At 36.9% G+C, this 15932-nt stretch overlaps 1 protein-coding gene across 1 annotated transcript; it reads left to right on the top strand.

The window, feature by feature from the left end:
- The first annotated feature begins 2569 nt into the window (after positions 1-2569).
- LOC136409712 (fatty acid synthase-like) lies at positions 2570-15131 on the top strand. The gene is made up of 28 exons (XM_066391402.1): positions 2570-2825; positions 2876-3025; positions 3078-3245; positions 3296-3496; positions 3552-3790; positions 3845-4092; positions 4148-4319; positions 4370-4498; positions 4557-4787; positions 5045-5234; positions 5286-5820; positions 5874-6132; positions 6191-6290; positions 6352-6686; positions 7180-7419; positions 7470-7622; positions 7837-8061; positions 8115-8586; positions 8642-8805; positions 9576-9755; positions 9809-9974; positions 10026-10239; positions 10290-10420; positions 11828-12373; positions 12630-12889; positions 14420-14653; positions 14712-14933; positions 14986-15131. The coding sequence occupies exons 1-28, from the start codon at positions 2681-2683 to the stop codon at positions 15091-15093; spliced, it is 6417 nt and encodes a 2138-aa protein (XP_066247499.1). The 5' UTR covers positions 2570-2680; the 3' UTR covers positions 15094-15131.
- The last annotated feature ends 801 nt before the right edge of the window (positions 15132-15932 follow it).

The following is a 15932-nucleotide window of genomic DNA, read 5'->3' as shown; positions in this document are numbered from 1 at the left end:
GATTCGAGTTATTGGTCACGACATAACAATATTGTACCGTACGGCTACTGCGAAATCAAATCTCGTTGAAATCGGAGCAACTTAATTCTTATTTATTATTTTGCACAAAATTGTCATCTATGCCACTGGTTTTTCGATGGTTAAATTTTTATAAAAATCGTATGAACTTTCACCCAAAAAGTTTCAGATATATTCGATCCTTCATATTCTGAACACTACAAAAGAAAATTCATTTATGTAAACGTGGACCGTGAATCTTTTTGGGCAGTTCAAAAGAGAAATTACTACAGGTATTAATTCCACGAGAGAGTTTGTGAAGTTCTCGCTGATTCTGGTTAGCTGCATACTATTACTTTCACTTTTAAAGGCAAAGATTTCGCTTTGGAAAAGAAAAATTATCTTTTTGGAAGTGTTCTTTCGTTTCATAGTTTTGACCATAACTGCCCCGTCGCTCCCTTATGGATCTTGTGAGATGTTTGTTTAATAAATACAACTCCGAATTTGATGTTGATAAGAACGAAGGTGGTTTTCCCTAGTCCAAAAACTAAGAGAATTTATGCTAATTGATATAGAGTTGTTATATCATATATAAAATATGAAATCGCTGTTTTTTTTTTCAATAAAAAGTGTTTATCTGTAAAGAATTTCAGCCTAGAAAAAATGGGAGATGGAATTAGTAATTTAAGTTTAAAAAGTGGGTATCGCGGTTACTGCGTCCTCTATTTGTTGGTAGTTGTTCTATTAGTTTGAATGAGTTGACAATAATAATGGAATCTAATCTATTTTGGCAAATATTACAGCTTCGCTCAAAAGATGGCTGATTAAGCTCTTTCAATTAAACTGTTGAATATCTCAAGTGACCACTTAATTTTTTTTAATAAAATGCTCTTCAATTGAAAGGATTCAAACTTGCCAATATACATATTAGAATTTTATCCTTTTTTGTTTTTGGTTGAGGTAGCTTAAAGAAAAACACCAAACTGTGTGCCATATACACAAACATTTCAACTATATTTCTAGACATTTTTTTGAAGCCCTTTATAAGATCTACAAAGAAATGAACTCACATTATGAATGTAACACAATTTATTTACGTTAATTAAATTAAAGATGCTCTTCACATTAATTCGAATTAAAATAGAATACTTCTAACTGCACCGCCTTTACAGGACAACGTAAAATCCCGATTGAGTTATTGGCAGCCGTGCATTTAATATTATTTATAACACAAAATATGTATATACAAAATTATTATACTTTTTTAAATTCCTGTGGCGTAAGCTTTGTGGACAACTTGAAGATTATGATCTTTACCTATAGGTGCCCTAATATACATATACTACTTGCTAGGGCAACGAGCTGGATGAGGTCACTTTTTTCTATGCTTTATTTTCTACACGTAGGCTTCGATGAAGGAGCGCATTTTTATCGGATGAATTTTCCTAGTTTTATTGTAGCATAGCTGTAAAAACAAGACAAAATGACTCTGCCTCAATATCTCAGTGATGGTTCGCTATATCTATTACCTTGGTAACAGCTCGTCGCATAATACTCTTGTAATATTTAGTGACGTTTTTATTGTAAAACCGTTCAAAGTTTAAAAAATTACTTTTGAACTATGGGTTCTGTGTACAAACAGCAGTCCTAAATACACATCGAGACAAAATTGATGAAACGATGATCGTTCTAATTCACAATGCTTTTTTAATCACCCTGTACAATGCAAAATTACTGATAATTCTAGGCAAGCAATTTCCTTGGATAACTACAGAAAAAAATTGCTCTTTAACTCATCTAATAAATGAAGTCAATTCAGCTATTCCTGAGATATTGAATCTTGATATGGTGGAAAAAAATCCATTTCTTTTATGACAGTTTATTACCTAAACAGGTATTAGAAAGTAAAATTAATATGACGCCATGCAACGACATAATATCATTTGGCATGAATTCATAATTAAATTTGAAAATCAGGAAAGTAGAAGCCCCATATACCAATTATCTACATAGAGTTCAGCGGTCAACCCATTACGTTCCTTATAAGACATACCTACGTATAGGGTGTCCCAGTAACAGCAGCAACAAATTAAGCGAACAATGTATCTCTTCCTTTGAAATGGAATTCACTGATTATCAAATTGACAATAACAAAAATAACACTTTTTTATGCCACGTTAACATAATTCAGGTTGAGAGTGGTATCTGATTGTAGGAGATTGGAAACAATTAAACTCTCTGTATCTTGAAAAACAGATGAGTGTATGAAATCGTTGTTCTTATAAATATTGTAATATTAGAATCAATAAAAAAGTAATTAAATTTTAGGAAATTATTAGAAAATTAAAGGAAATGAAAAAACGGATTGTTAATTCATTTTCATAACCCAAATAACTAACTCAAGTTCAAAGGAGCATATGACATTAATTATTATTCTTCGAAAGTTCCTGAACTGCTAAATTCCACATTGTATTAAAATATCCATTCGTTTAAATTATGAATTTTATTTGCATGTTTAATGCTTTATAAAGTAAGTTAAACTGGGTTTCATGGGTTCATTTCGACCACAAAGAGTGGGACATTCGTTTTTGACCGTCGGATTTTGACTGTTTGGTTTTTTCCCTGTAGTTTTCCTGAGTGATTTGGTTTTGTTATATAAAAAGTTAAATTTTCGGCAGAAAACATGATTCCCAAAGAAATGGAACTAGTGAAAGAGGACGTCGTCATTTCTGGAATCGGAGGATATTTTCCACAGTCTCTAAACATTGAAGAATTTCAGAACAACCTTTTGGAGAATAAGAACTTAGTGGGGAATCGATGGAGACAAGGTAAAAAAAATAAAAATAAAATCCTGAAGTAACTTTAAGGAATTCCCAAGGTGAAAGGGGGGTAAGCAACAAAGTAGGAATAGTCCCTACCGAATACTTCGACAACTCCTACTTCGGCATTCACCGTCAACAAAGCACCTTCATGGATCCAATGCAACGTTTGATCCTTGAAAGAACCTTTGAGGCCCTCATTGATGCTGGTACTATCGTTTCTCAACCACACATTTCCAACTACCTAACCTGTAATTGCAGGAATAAATCCGACCGAGGTCAAAGGGCGCAGAATTGGAGTGTTTATGGGGTCCTCCATTGGTGAAAACGATAATCTGTTTCTTGAATCAATCGCTTCGGGATTTGGTATAACTGGTCACTCGAGAGCTATGATGCCCAACCGAGTGTCTTACTGGTTGAATTTGAAAGGTACTTTCGTTGATTTTTAATTAATGCCGTGTTAAGGAGGCTCTGTTTAGGCCCCAGTGTCTCTTACGATGCCAATTGGGTGAGTGGACTCGAGATGATTCGCCTAGGACATGAGGCCATCAAAACTGGGCAGTGCGAATCTGTAATCGTTGGAACTTCAAATTTGGCCCTAAACGCCGAGTTCCAGTGGTTGTTCGCCGATATGGGAGTGCTGTCTCCTGATGGAACCACCAAAGCATTTGATGCTGCTGGTATGAATTTGTTTTAACCCTCGTTCACATCACAAGATAGTTTCTTCGCCATCAGCTAATGGATACACTAGATCAGACGGAGTGGTGGTATTTTATCTGCAAAAAGCTTCAGAAGCGAGACGATCATACGCGAGTATTGTGAATGTGGCGACAATGTTTGATGGTAACCATGAGGGCAACATCCAAAATTTATCGGTCCCTAATATGGTCGAATTCATGAATAAATTTTACGAAGATTTGCCTGTGAAGCCTGAGGATGTTGAGTTCGTCGAGACTTATGGATGCGGTTATAAAGTATGTCCTCTTAATCGAAAAACGAAAGTCCGTCTTATATCTTTTTATACATAGTCTTATGATGAAAAAGAACTGGACGCTCTGGACCAAGTTTACTGCAAAAACAGGAAAAGTCCTCTTTTGATAGGCGCGGTAAAGACTAACACTGGCCACAGCGAAGCTTCTTCCGCCATGTTTTCAGTGGCCAAAGCTCTTATAGCATTGGAGCAGGGTATCATTCCTGCCACTCTCCAATACGAGAAGCCCAATCCAAAAATCTCGGCGCTCGTCAATGGTCGTTTGGAAGTGGTCACCAAAAACAAGTAAAACGTTCATTTCGCGCACAAAATGTGGGTTCCCTACGTACCAACGTTTAAGGCAATGGAACCCTACTTATGTAGCAGTAAATAGTCTGGGACTGGACACCTACTATGGCCACTTATTGCTCAAAGCCAACCCAAAGTTGAAATCGCACGTAACATTCGATATTCCCAAGCTCCTGGTGGCCTCTACGAGGACTGAAGATGGAATTAGTGATATCATGAATCAGGTAATTGCTGTGTGTCGCTTTTAACACAGAAGTATCATGGATATCTTTAGTACAAAGTCAAAAGCGATGACGTGGAATACGTCCAACTCACCCGAGAGCTTTTCGCCAAGCCGATTTTAGGGCATCTCTATAGAGGGTACACTTTATTAGGAGCTGAGGAGCAGAAACAAGAAACCGAAGTAATCAGTTTTAGTTATCGATTAACGTGAGGGATTAATAGTCTGGGGTTGATTTTAGTATCATCAAGGTACCAAACGCCCCATTTGGTTTGTTTACTCTGGTATGGGTTCTCAGTGGAATGGAATGCTGGGGGACTTGCTGAAAATTCCAGTGTTTGCTGCCTCGATTGAAAAATCGCGGAAAATTTTGGAAGCCAAAGGAGTGGATTTGATACATATCATTTCCAGCAAAGACAAGACCATTTTTGATAACATCTTGCATTGCTTCGTAGGAATTGCTGCTATGCAGGTAAACTCTAGAGGCGGCAATTTTCTAACACGTTAAAATTGGAGCAAGTTGTCTGAAAATTGGCGAAATTTTAAATGCAGCTTGGCTTGGATTCCTGTTCAAACCTTGTCCAAATTAAACCAAATAACTTCAGAATTGATCAGATGGTTCGCATCGATCTGGATTATTGCTCTAAAGTCTTCGAACAATTCGACCTAACTATTCTTTTCCTTTTCCTTAAAGATTCCCGGCAAACATGCAAAATTAATAATTTCCAGATAGCGCTTACGGATGTCCTCACGTCCATCGGCCTGGTCCCTGATGGTATAATTGGACACTCAGTGGGAGAACTAGGTTGCGCATATGTCGATGGATGCATGACCCATGAGCAAATGATTTTGAGCTCCTACTCTAGGGGCAGAGCATCTTTGGAAGCTGAATTAATACCTGGAATGATGGCAGCCATAGGTAAGAATAATTCCACGCTTCTCAACAGAAAATTCAAACTAGGAATATCAGGTGTGGGCTACAATACCATTAAGAGCAAACTACCCCCGTCGATCGCTGTGGCTTGCCACAATGGTCCGGACAGTGCGACCCTCTCTGGCCCTCGCGAAGACATGGAGAAGTTCGTGGCAGAACTGCAAGCCCAAGGGATCTTCGCTCGTTTAGTTAATGTAGCAAATATAGCTTACCACAGTCAATACATAAAGCCTGCAGCTCCCTCCTTGCTGAAATACCTAAAGGACGTGCTGCCGCAACCAGTCAAGAGGTCATCTAAATGGATTTCAACATCCAATCTTGAAGACAAATGGAATACCGATCTAGCCAGGCATTCTTCGGCGGAATACCACACCAACAACCTCTTAAGCTCTGTGTATTTTGAGGAGGGCCTCAAACATATCCCTAAAGACGCAATTTTAATTGAGATCGCGCCTCATGGCTTGCTGCAAGCAATTCTAAAAAGGTCCTTGAAGGCCGGCTGCTCCAGCATTCCTCTGACTCAAAGAGGGTGTAAAAGTGGGGTGGAGTTCCTGCTCACTGCCTTGGGAAAGTATGTTTCCGTCGTTGTTGGGTGAAATGGAATGAGTATCGTTAAAATTCCAGAATGTATCTGGCTGGGACGGATATTTCACTAACTAACCTATACCCAAAGCTGGAATACCCAGTGGGACGTGGTACTCGTTCTTTGGCCCCACTGGCGCACTGGAACCACACCGAGGTTTGGAAATCAGGTTTGGAGGACAAGCTTCATTCACTGTTCAGCATAAGTGATATACATATGACCCTCAATAGTGAGGAGTTTAGGGAATATGTAGGTCATCAGTTGGATGACAATGTTGTCTTACCAGCCAGTTTCTATTTGGTAAGTGTGCAGAAACTTTTGAGCGTCATTAAGGCGATAAATAAATTTTCAATCGCAGGGCATCGCCTATGAACTAATCGCCAAAATCACCACCCGACGAAAGGAGATTGTTTTCGAAAATTTGCAATTCAGGAAGGCACTGATTGTCCCCAAAATAGGTAAGAAATAGCATTTCTGACTTACATAATAGATGAGCAAACGCAACTTACAAACATACAGGGTCAGTACCGCTGCACGGGATGGTACAAAGGGGTTCAGGGGAATTCGAAATCTCATCGGGAAAAGACATAATTGTAACTGGAAAATTGACATTCCCTCAACCTTCTGATCAATTCATGTTGAACACAAATAACGTTGAGGATGAAGAAGATAGTGTGGAGCTTTCTGGAAGTGAGGTCTACAATGAACTCCATCATCGAGGTCACAAATACACAGGAATATTCAAGGCGATCAAAAGTATAACATTGACCGAGAAGGGATCCATCGGTGTTGCTCAATGGAATAATCAGTGGACAACGTTCTTGGAGGCAATGATTCAGCAGAAGCTGTTACAAGTAAGGAAATGCGTATTATACAGGGTGTCCAGAAATAATATTGAAACATTTGAGGAGGTGTTAAAAAAAGTTCTTATAAACATACCCCAAAAATTGCTTCTTAAAGGGATTAGAATCCCTTAAAGGGGAGCACTGAAGATAGTTTTTTGCAATATTTTCGAAACGGTTTACGTTTAAAAGTATGAAATTCGGTGTACCGTAATAACTTGAAATCAGAAATCTTTTTTTTGCGTTAATAATTTCAGATTTTAGACAAAGGCGTCATATACAGGGGGTCTCCTATGTAAATGTCGCCCTAAGTTTTTTGTTCGTGACATTTCTTAATTTCTGCAATCTCTTTAAAGGGTTTTAGTCCCTTTACGAAACAATTTTTGGGGTATGTTTACAAGAACTTTTTTTATGATATTAATTTCTAGAATCACCTCCTAAAATATTTCAACGTTATTTCCGGACACTCTGTATTGTCGAAGTAAGTACCTAAGGGGTTAAATAGGCTGGAGAACGTGATCAAGACACCTACATGGTAAAAACCATCCAAAAAATATGTGTGGACGTAAAACTGCTCCCTAAGGAAAAAACTAACTTAAAAGTGGATTACAATTACGCCACTAAGATGCTTTTCACGGAGGGTTTGCAAGTAATTGGTGTTGAGGCTGTGCCCTTAGATCGTGAACTAAAGAAAGTCTTCATCGACTCTTTAGAATATGTACCCTTGAATAATGAGGAGTATTCAGTAAGTTTGCAGTGTATCATAAATATAATACACAAAGATTCTTCATGCAGCAGATGGAGACGGGTATCTGCGTAGCTCTGCAATTGGCGCTGACCAACTTTCCTGACCAGTACTTGAACGACATTATGGTTACAGAAGTTGCCAGCGACAAACCATTGCTAGAACACGTTACCTCAGTATTGAGCCAATACACTAGATTGAACGTAAGTGCTTAGAATAAAAACGTCTCAAGTTTCAGTCTCGAATAGCCTTTTCCAAAAACACCGCTAAAATGAGAGATTTAAAAGGGTTTATGACTTATCAACTGACGTGTTCTTCTACTGATTGTGAGGTCTCTAGGAAATATAAGCATTTTGATTAGATGCATAAAATAATACAATTTTCCACACTTTCCACAAAAATCTTCATTACTTACAGCCCAACGTCACAACAGTTAAAAACGCCAACCAAGTGGTAGTGCACAAGGCCTATCCACACTTGATAATCCACAATGGCCCTATAAACGACGAACTTGCCAAGATAGTCTCTTCAAGTCATGCCTTTTTGATAGTAATGACTGACAAAAACATTTTATCGAACTCGACCATAGTTGAGGTGTCGAGTTTCCTGGTGAATGGTAAAAAATATTCAATTCTGAAGAGAGTAAGTGCCTACTTCAGGCGTTATTGAAAATGGTAATTTTTTATTTAATTAAGGCAAATGAGAGCGACGTGATTGTGGTCCAAGCAAAAGGAGATGTCCTAAGCGTTAAAGATTTGAAGCGTCCTTCTTTGGCATGGGTGACAGAACTTACCAACGCTGTTGATGTAGCTTCGATCACCCATAAACGCATATACGTGACCTCGTCTCTAATACCTTCAGAAGGCTTCGTGCATTTTGTGAAAGAACTTAAAGCACAGCCCAACATGAATACAGTCCGAGTTTTCTTCAATCTGGACAAACAGTCCAATGTGGACTTACTCCAATTATACAGAAAAGATTTGGTTTTGAATGTCTTAAAGGATGGCGTGTTGAACGCATATCTCCCGATAGCAGTGAAGTTCAAAGAGGACATTACGTTGAACAGATTTACAAACGGCGTGATTAAAGATAAAACTATTGAGTACATTGGATTGAATTTGAGAGATGAAACTATTAATCCAGCTACTGAGAGACCTCAACAATTAGGTGAATGAAGCTTATGAGCTTTGAAAGTTGCATACATAACGTTATTTAAACGTAGGTTTGTTGGATTACTCTGGTACGTCAAATCGCCAAAAAATTATGGGCCTGGCGACTTTGAACAAGAATAGTTCCACTCTAGACTTGGACCCCATTTTGCAGTGGCCTATTCCAGAAGCTTGGAGCTTGGAAGATAGTGCTACTGTCCCCTATGCTTACGCTACGGTATTTAGGAATAAAAATACAGGGTGATTTTTTAAAAAGCCTCTACTGAAAAAGTCTCAAAAACTATTGCTGTACAAAAAGATTCCAAAAACACGTAAATCTTTATTTTTTGGGGGCCACCTTTTGACCTATAAATTCATGTGTTACTACCCATCCCCACGTACTTCAACTTAGAAAAAAATTAAATGGGAACAACTCTCCTGGGAAACATCAATATATAACTAAAATCTTCCTGAAAACAATTCTGTATGTATTTTTATTTGTTAAATGTGTGTTTTTTTAATCACCATTTAAATTTTCTATATCTCATCCCTGTCTTACTATTACTGTTTGGAGCAGAACGGTGTTCAATTTGAACATTTAATAAATAAACGAAAATAATAAAACTTCACTACTTGAACCTTAAGTTCAATTTTTTAAGTTCGATTCACTCAAATTAAATTAAATAATTTGGTAAGACAGCAGTTTATAGGGTGATTAAAAAAATAATTCAAAAAGCAGAAATGCTTACAGAATTGTTTTCAGGAAGATTTTAGCTATCTACTGATGTGTCACAGCAGGGGTGTTCCCATTTAATTTTTTTGAGTTAGGGTACGTAAGGCTCAGTAGCAACATACTCATTCATGAGTCAAAAGGTGATCCTCAAGAAATAAAGATTTACGTGTTTTTGGAAGTTTTTTACATTGCAATAGTTTTTGCGGTTTTTTTGGTGGACAGTTTTTAAAAAATCACCCTGTACTTTTACCACGCAAAATATTACTTTTTTCTAGGCTTATTACGCATTATGCGTAAAAGGAGATATTAAATCTGGAGACACAGTACTTATCCATGCTGGATGCTCTCCTATAGGCCAGGCTGCTTTATCTATAGCAAACTCTTATGGATGCACCATCTACGTCACCGTTTCGACTGATAAGCAGAGGGACTATATCAAGAATCGGTTTAAAATGGTTGGCAATCGCTTCTGTGAACTTTAGTAGATATTCTCACTGAGGTATTTCAGCTAAAAGACAGTCAAATCTTGAGTTCTGAAAGCTCTAGTTTCGAACCATTCTTGATGATGGCTACGGAAGGTAAAGGGGTTAACATTATCCTCAATAGTCTTTCGGGATCTCTGCTACAGTCCTCTTTGGCTTGTATTGCCGATTTCGGTCGGTTTCTTCATATCGGTAGGCAAATTACTATGAAGAGGTTCAAACGTTCATTGCGCTGGTTTGCAGGGAAATATGATTTGGAAGAAAACAACAGCATAGGAATGTATTGTTTCTTAAAAAACGTTTCTTTCTATGCTGTAAACCTTGAAATAACTACGGAATCCGATGGTGTCAAGGAAGAAATTAGGCAGTTGGTCGAAGATGGGCTTCTCAGGAAGAAATGCATCTCGCCCATATGGAGGATAGTGTACAATCATCAAGATGTTGCAGAAATATTAAAGTAAACTGTTCATTGGTTTCGTTGAGAAGTATAAAAAAGGACGATTTTAGGAATATTAAGAAGTCCAGTAATATCGGTAAAGCTCTGCTTAAGCTTGAAACTAACACCCTGCTTAATAAGTTGAATGTGAAGCGGCCCAATCAGTTTGTGTGTGATCCGAAGGGCTCTTATTTAATATATGGTAAGTGTAGAGAGCTTGTTTTACGTCATATTATGTTTTTCCTCGTATTGCAAATTCTTCAATTTTACCTTATGAATTTTATCAGATTCTAAAATAAATGTAAACGGGAAAAACGTCATGCCTGTTAACAGTTTATTATACACCTCAAATGTAGAATAAAAAACCAATGATCTCATATCAACAAATTGAATTTAAGGTTTTGATAGTTCGTATTTGGGCCACCCTGTATTTTTCTACTTTCTATGAAAGAACCGCAACGAAAAATAAATGCAGAGCATTTTCCGTACAAAACCCGACAATTTCTTGAGCTTATGCAGAAGCTAAGGTTAACTCTAAGCGTGGTTTATAGTGACTTAAAGAAAAAATGAGCGTAATCGCGGGATAGAGCATTCGATTACAAACCAAAAGTGACACCCAATTTCTTATTTATTGCTCTTGAGTTGGTAGGTTCGGCGATCCGTTGAATTAGACGTTTCGAAACTCTGAAAATATAAAAAAAAATCAATAGTTATTTTTTATTAAACGATACTCTCCTGCATCTCAAAAACTGAACTTTTGTCAATTTTGGCATTTTTGCTGAGGACCACGAAGTATATTCACGAACAAGTTTATAAAGGCATTTCGTATTGAAATACGGTTTATTACAAACTGTTCCACTACAAAAATGGAATTTCATCATAAGTATGTTGCGCAACAACTGCATGGAGTCCGGTAAATCCCAGGCGCTGTTAATAAAGCATCTTTTTTATCCTTCCCTCTCTTCGGCTTTACTGTTCTGCATAAGTTGGTTTGAGAATCGTATCAACAATATTTGCACACCCGGTACTTCCCCAAAGAAGCCGTTTTAAAATATTAGGTAATATAATTGATATAGCAATTCTTAGATGCAGCGTTCTCGGTTAAAATTTTTTGCAATCATTAGAAATCTAGGGGAATAAAGCAATAGTACGGAGGAGTAACGACCATGCAAAAAAGAGACACACATTTAAATAGAAATACCTCTTCATTTATTATTGTCTGGAAAATAAAGATATATCCAATTTTCTCTTTTATTCCTGAGTATTAGGCACTCTAAAAAGAGAAACTACTAACAAAACGAGTTAAAAATCAAAATACACTGGCGTGCTAGAGAAGCTTTGACAAGACTTTTCGTCCTTAAACGTTCCCCAATTCAATGAGTTTCCCTGAGACGTGCCTTTTATTAACTTTACTTAAGAATTTGCATTAGTTCAAATCCCCTTGAACTACTTCGTTCTTATCCGACAACTTAAATATACTTTGATCTATTTTACTATATTAAATTCCAAAGAATTTACTGCAAAAAGTTTCAATGTAGTTTCCTTGAAATTCTTCAAGCACAAGGTACTTTTAGGGATTTCTAATAATTCTTATGTTCGTATTATTCAGGAGGCAGCGCGGAACAATGGGTCGACGTCACTGAATGGCTGATCTTCAGAGGTGCCAGCAAAGTTGTGATCTCTGCAGACTCCAAACCTCAACAAAACCACATCAACCGACGCTTGTCGCTACTTCAAACTTACTATACATGCGACATCGTTTTCGCTCCTAGCAAGGCCTATACCAAAGAAGGAGCTTCTGAACTCATCTCCGAGGTTAAATTTTTGGGGCCCATACACGCAGTTTTCTCCCTCGCCCAATCAAAAAACTCAAAAACTAGCGACATCAAGTCCATCCAGTATCTGGACGCTGCTCTGAGGGTATCTGTTCCTAAAGCTCTGTTCATAAACTTCATCGGGGCTGCCGCCGGGGCTTGCCAATGTAGAGGTGATGCTGGATATACTACCTATAATGTTGAATGGCCAGATGATTTGGAGTTTGGAGATGCTTTAGCTGGGTTGGATACGATTTTGACTTATAAGGTGAAGAGTGTCTTGGTCAGCAACGACAGGGTGAACGAGTCCAAGCAGGAGAGCACTCAGGCATTGCTTAAAAGTAAGTAAAATCTTCTTTAGCACGTGGGAATGCAAACACTTTTAGCATCTTTATATCGTTATAATTCTTCCATAATACTTCCAACCGACTCCATTTATTGCATTATTTATTTTCCTTGGAAAATATGATATATTGTTCTCCCCTCAGCACTCTTCAAATCTAATTACGCGATATGAGGGAGTAATAAAGATAACACTCCGGGGGGTCGCGAAATTAGACAAGACTGTCCAAGTTTATTTTTTTCTTTTTTAATAAGAATTGTCTCAAATGCTGCCCAAATCTCCCAACGAGCTAATTGATCAGGTTGAAGAGGCACCAGAAGAGCCAGAACTGATCCAACTGGTAACGGAAGGTCCTCAGGAAATACGGGAATTGATCCCGTTTTTCATAATTCCGGGATTAAGCACCGAAAAAGAGATCGAGGACCTGGCAAAGAATTTATTGCTTCCAACTTTCTGCGCAGTACTGCCCAACAAGCCGTACACCTTAAAGGAGTTGGCTAAAAAATATGTTGAGGTACGTTTCTTACCTATTTATCACATGGGTGGACCTGAAGTTCAGTTACTGCCAAGAAGAATTTTATGCTGAATTAATTTTCAGTTTTAAATCAAGTTTAAGACTATTTACTTTGACTGACTGATTTCTAGGGAAAAACCAATCGCATAACGCAAGGAGTACCCCTTATTAAGATCAAAATGCCTTTTGATCAAAATTGAAAACCTAAGTGAATGGGCATATAAGTGCATAAGTTATAACCCTCTAATGCCGCTCAGTTGTGCAAAATACCCTTACCCTCACCCCCTAGACCAAAAAAATCCTTAAACCGTCATCTTCTCAATTATCATTTTTAACTTGAAAACTGGTTTTTCGAAAGATCTAAAAAAAGTCACACATATCTAGAAAACCCTCGCTCATTCGCCATATTTTTTTCTGCTAATTCTAACCTTAAAAGATTTTTAAAATTTCAAAATGGAATAACTTTTTTTCAGAATGGGTTGAAGGGCCAGTTTTTTCTTCTAATGATGGTAATTTTTATGGCAAATCCAAGTATTTATAAAATGTGTCACTTTTTAGGCTACGCCATAATGAAAAATGCAAAAAACTCAATTTTTTGGCATTTTTTTCAATACCGAATTAAGTATTTAAGCTTCTGATGCATTTTTTATATATCTATTTGTGAATAGAATATTTTTTCAAAAAAAATCTATACATTTCGTAGTTATATTAAAACCGTCTTTATAAGTAGTAAAAAACCGCTTAATTTAAATCGAGAAATAATAAATAAAATATGATAAATAGATACTATTGGATTATAAAAAATTAAGTTTTTTACATTTTTCAATATGGTACCGCCTAAAAAGTAACACATTTTATATACACTTAGATTTGTCATAAAAATGTCCATCATTAAAAGAAAAAATTGGACCTGCAGCCCATTCTGAAAAAAGTTATTTCATTTTTAAATTTTAAAAATCGTTTAAGGTTAGAATTAGCAGAAAAAAGCGAAAAAAATGTGGCCAATGAGCGAGGGTTTTCTATATATGTATAATTGTTTTATAGATTTTTCAAAAAACCAGTTTTCAAGTTAAAAATTATAATTGAGAAGATGGCAGTTCAAGGATTTTTTTGGTCTAGGCGGTGAGGGTAAGGATATTTTGCACAACTGATTGGCATTAAAGGGTTATAACTTATGTACTTATATGCCCATTCAATTAGGTTTTCAATATAGATCAAAGGGCATTTTGACTATCTTAATGGGGGGTGCTCTTTTTATTCCAATTTTATAAAGGTATTATTTTAAAACTTAAAATCGTGTTCAAACTCGATTTGCGTTTAATTCAAACAACAACAGTTTCTACAAGCCTTCCCAAAGCTCGATATTTCTTCAATTTTCCAGGTGCCATATTTTGCATAAAATTTTGCCCATTTTTGCCCATCTACCAAAACATTCATTATTAAGAAATCGGCTACTCATACGCTTAAACGAATAATAACTCACAATGTACACAAGATTTATTTTCAATTTGCTGTTTCGAAATGCTACAGCTGATCCGAAATGTCTGGAGCGAAGGGCCGTTTAACATTGCCGGAGTGTCTTGGAGTGGAGTGCTGGCAACTGAAATCGCCAGAATCCTGAACAAAGAATACAACTCCAAGGTTTACTTGTATTTAATCGATTCTGCCCCCGTGACTTTGCAATCTGCAATTCAGCTGCTGGGGCAAGAAGCAGAATTTGAAACGAATCTGCTTGCCAAAATTTTCAATGTTAGTGACGCACAGGTATGGAACTAAATCTCTAAAATTCCTTTCATAATTTGCTTTGTCTCTGAACGTTAAGGTTTTCAAAAAGTTGCAATCTGAGTCAACTTGGGAGAGGAAAATAGACTATATTGTAAATTCCTATGAAGATAAAGAACTGTTAAAACATGGACTGCACCTCCTAAAGAACAGACTTCGGGATGTTTTAAGCTACAAACCTGATGGAAACCTGATTAATGGTCTTGGTCACTTGATCAGGCCGAGTGAGTGTAGCCAGTATAACAACTGCGACTTAACTTTGGTACTTCAGGTAAAGCCAGTTTTTTTAAAATTATTGACCGCATTTTTTCCAGTACTTGAAGCAAATTCCGCAAGTGCGCTTGGTAAATGGAGACCATTTGACCATCATCAACAATAAAGATACTGCGGATTATATTAACGAGACTTTCAAACTGACTTAGTTTCATTGTTTCAGAATAAATATTGATGCCTTGTTTAATATGTTTTATTTCTATATGAATATTGCGTAAGTGACTATTTAAAATCAAAATAGTGGGTCTTCTCGTTCCTTATCGGGAAGCCTTGCTTAAAGTACATTATTCATCTCTAATAGGTATGTGCATGAATCTTTAAATGGAGTGCGAATTTGAAGGATTGGTTTAGACTGGGATTCCAGGCACGTATTTTATTTTAAGGACAATAATAATGGATCAATTAATATGTCGCAGGTTATTGATTTTTATTATTCTTATCGAACAGGAAACAGAAAAATATCAAATTCTCCTAACAAGATATCAAATGGGCGATAGATGAATTCGGCCCATATAAAACATCCAGCCGTGACGATTCGTCAACACACTTAATCCCACACGTTACACAAAACTATGCGTTTCCTAGCTAGTTACATAAATATCTATTACTTCCCTTCACAAATGACGCTTTTCACATGTCGGCTAATTTCCCCCAAGAGATCTAAGTGCCTTTTCAAGTTAGAGCGCATTTTTCTATGGAGTTTAGAGTTTGTTTACACTGCAAACGATGCTTTTGCCAAAATAACTAATTGTTGTTGTTAGCCCTCTCCTCAGCAATTTAATGTATTGAATCAATGTATTCAATGTTTGATGGTAGTCATCCGGCTTGAAATTCTTAACTTCAAAAATTTAAATGTGTATCTAGGTATCAAAGGTTTTTTATAAGTTTTTCGAACCTTCAATGCATTTTCCCCTATTCAGCGGTCTATACTAATTTTAACTTGCTGGTCTTCTTTCGGAATCGTATTTTAAGACTTTTTTACGTAAAT

The sequence above is a fragment of the Euwallacea similis genome, chromosome 6, assembly GCF_039881205.1.
Source record: "Euwallacea similis isolate ESF13 chromosome 6, ESF131.1, whole genome shotgun sequence".
Taxonomy (NCBI): Eukaryota; Metazoa; Arthropoda; class Insecta; order Coleoptera; family Curculionidae; genus Euwallacea; species Euwallacea similis.
Note: the sequence above shows the minus strand (reverse complement) of the source record. Positions and strands in the feature narration are given on the sequence as shown.

Excerpts from the sequence above, each read along its gene's own strand:
- LOC136409712 (XM_066391402.1), top strand. The coding sequence starts at position 2,681 with ATGATTCCCAAAGAAATGGAACTAGTGAAAGAGGACGTCGTCATTTCT. Across the intron at positions 8,062-8,114 it reads AATATTCAATTCTGAAGAGA|GCAAATGAGAGCGACGTGAT; the intron begins GTAAGTGCCTAC and ends TATTTAATTAAG. Across the intron at positions 9,756-9,808 it reads TCAAGAATCGGTTTAAAATG|CTAAAAGACAGTCAAATCTT; the intron begins GTTGGCAATCGC and ends GAGGTATTTCAG.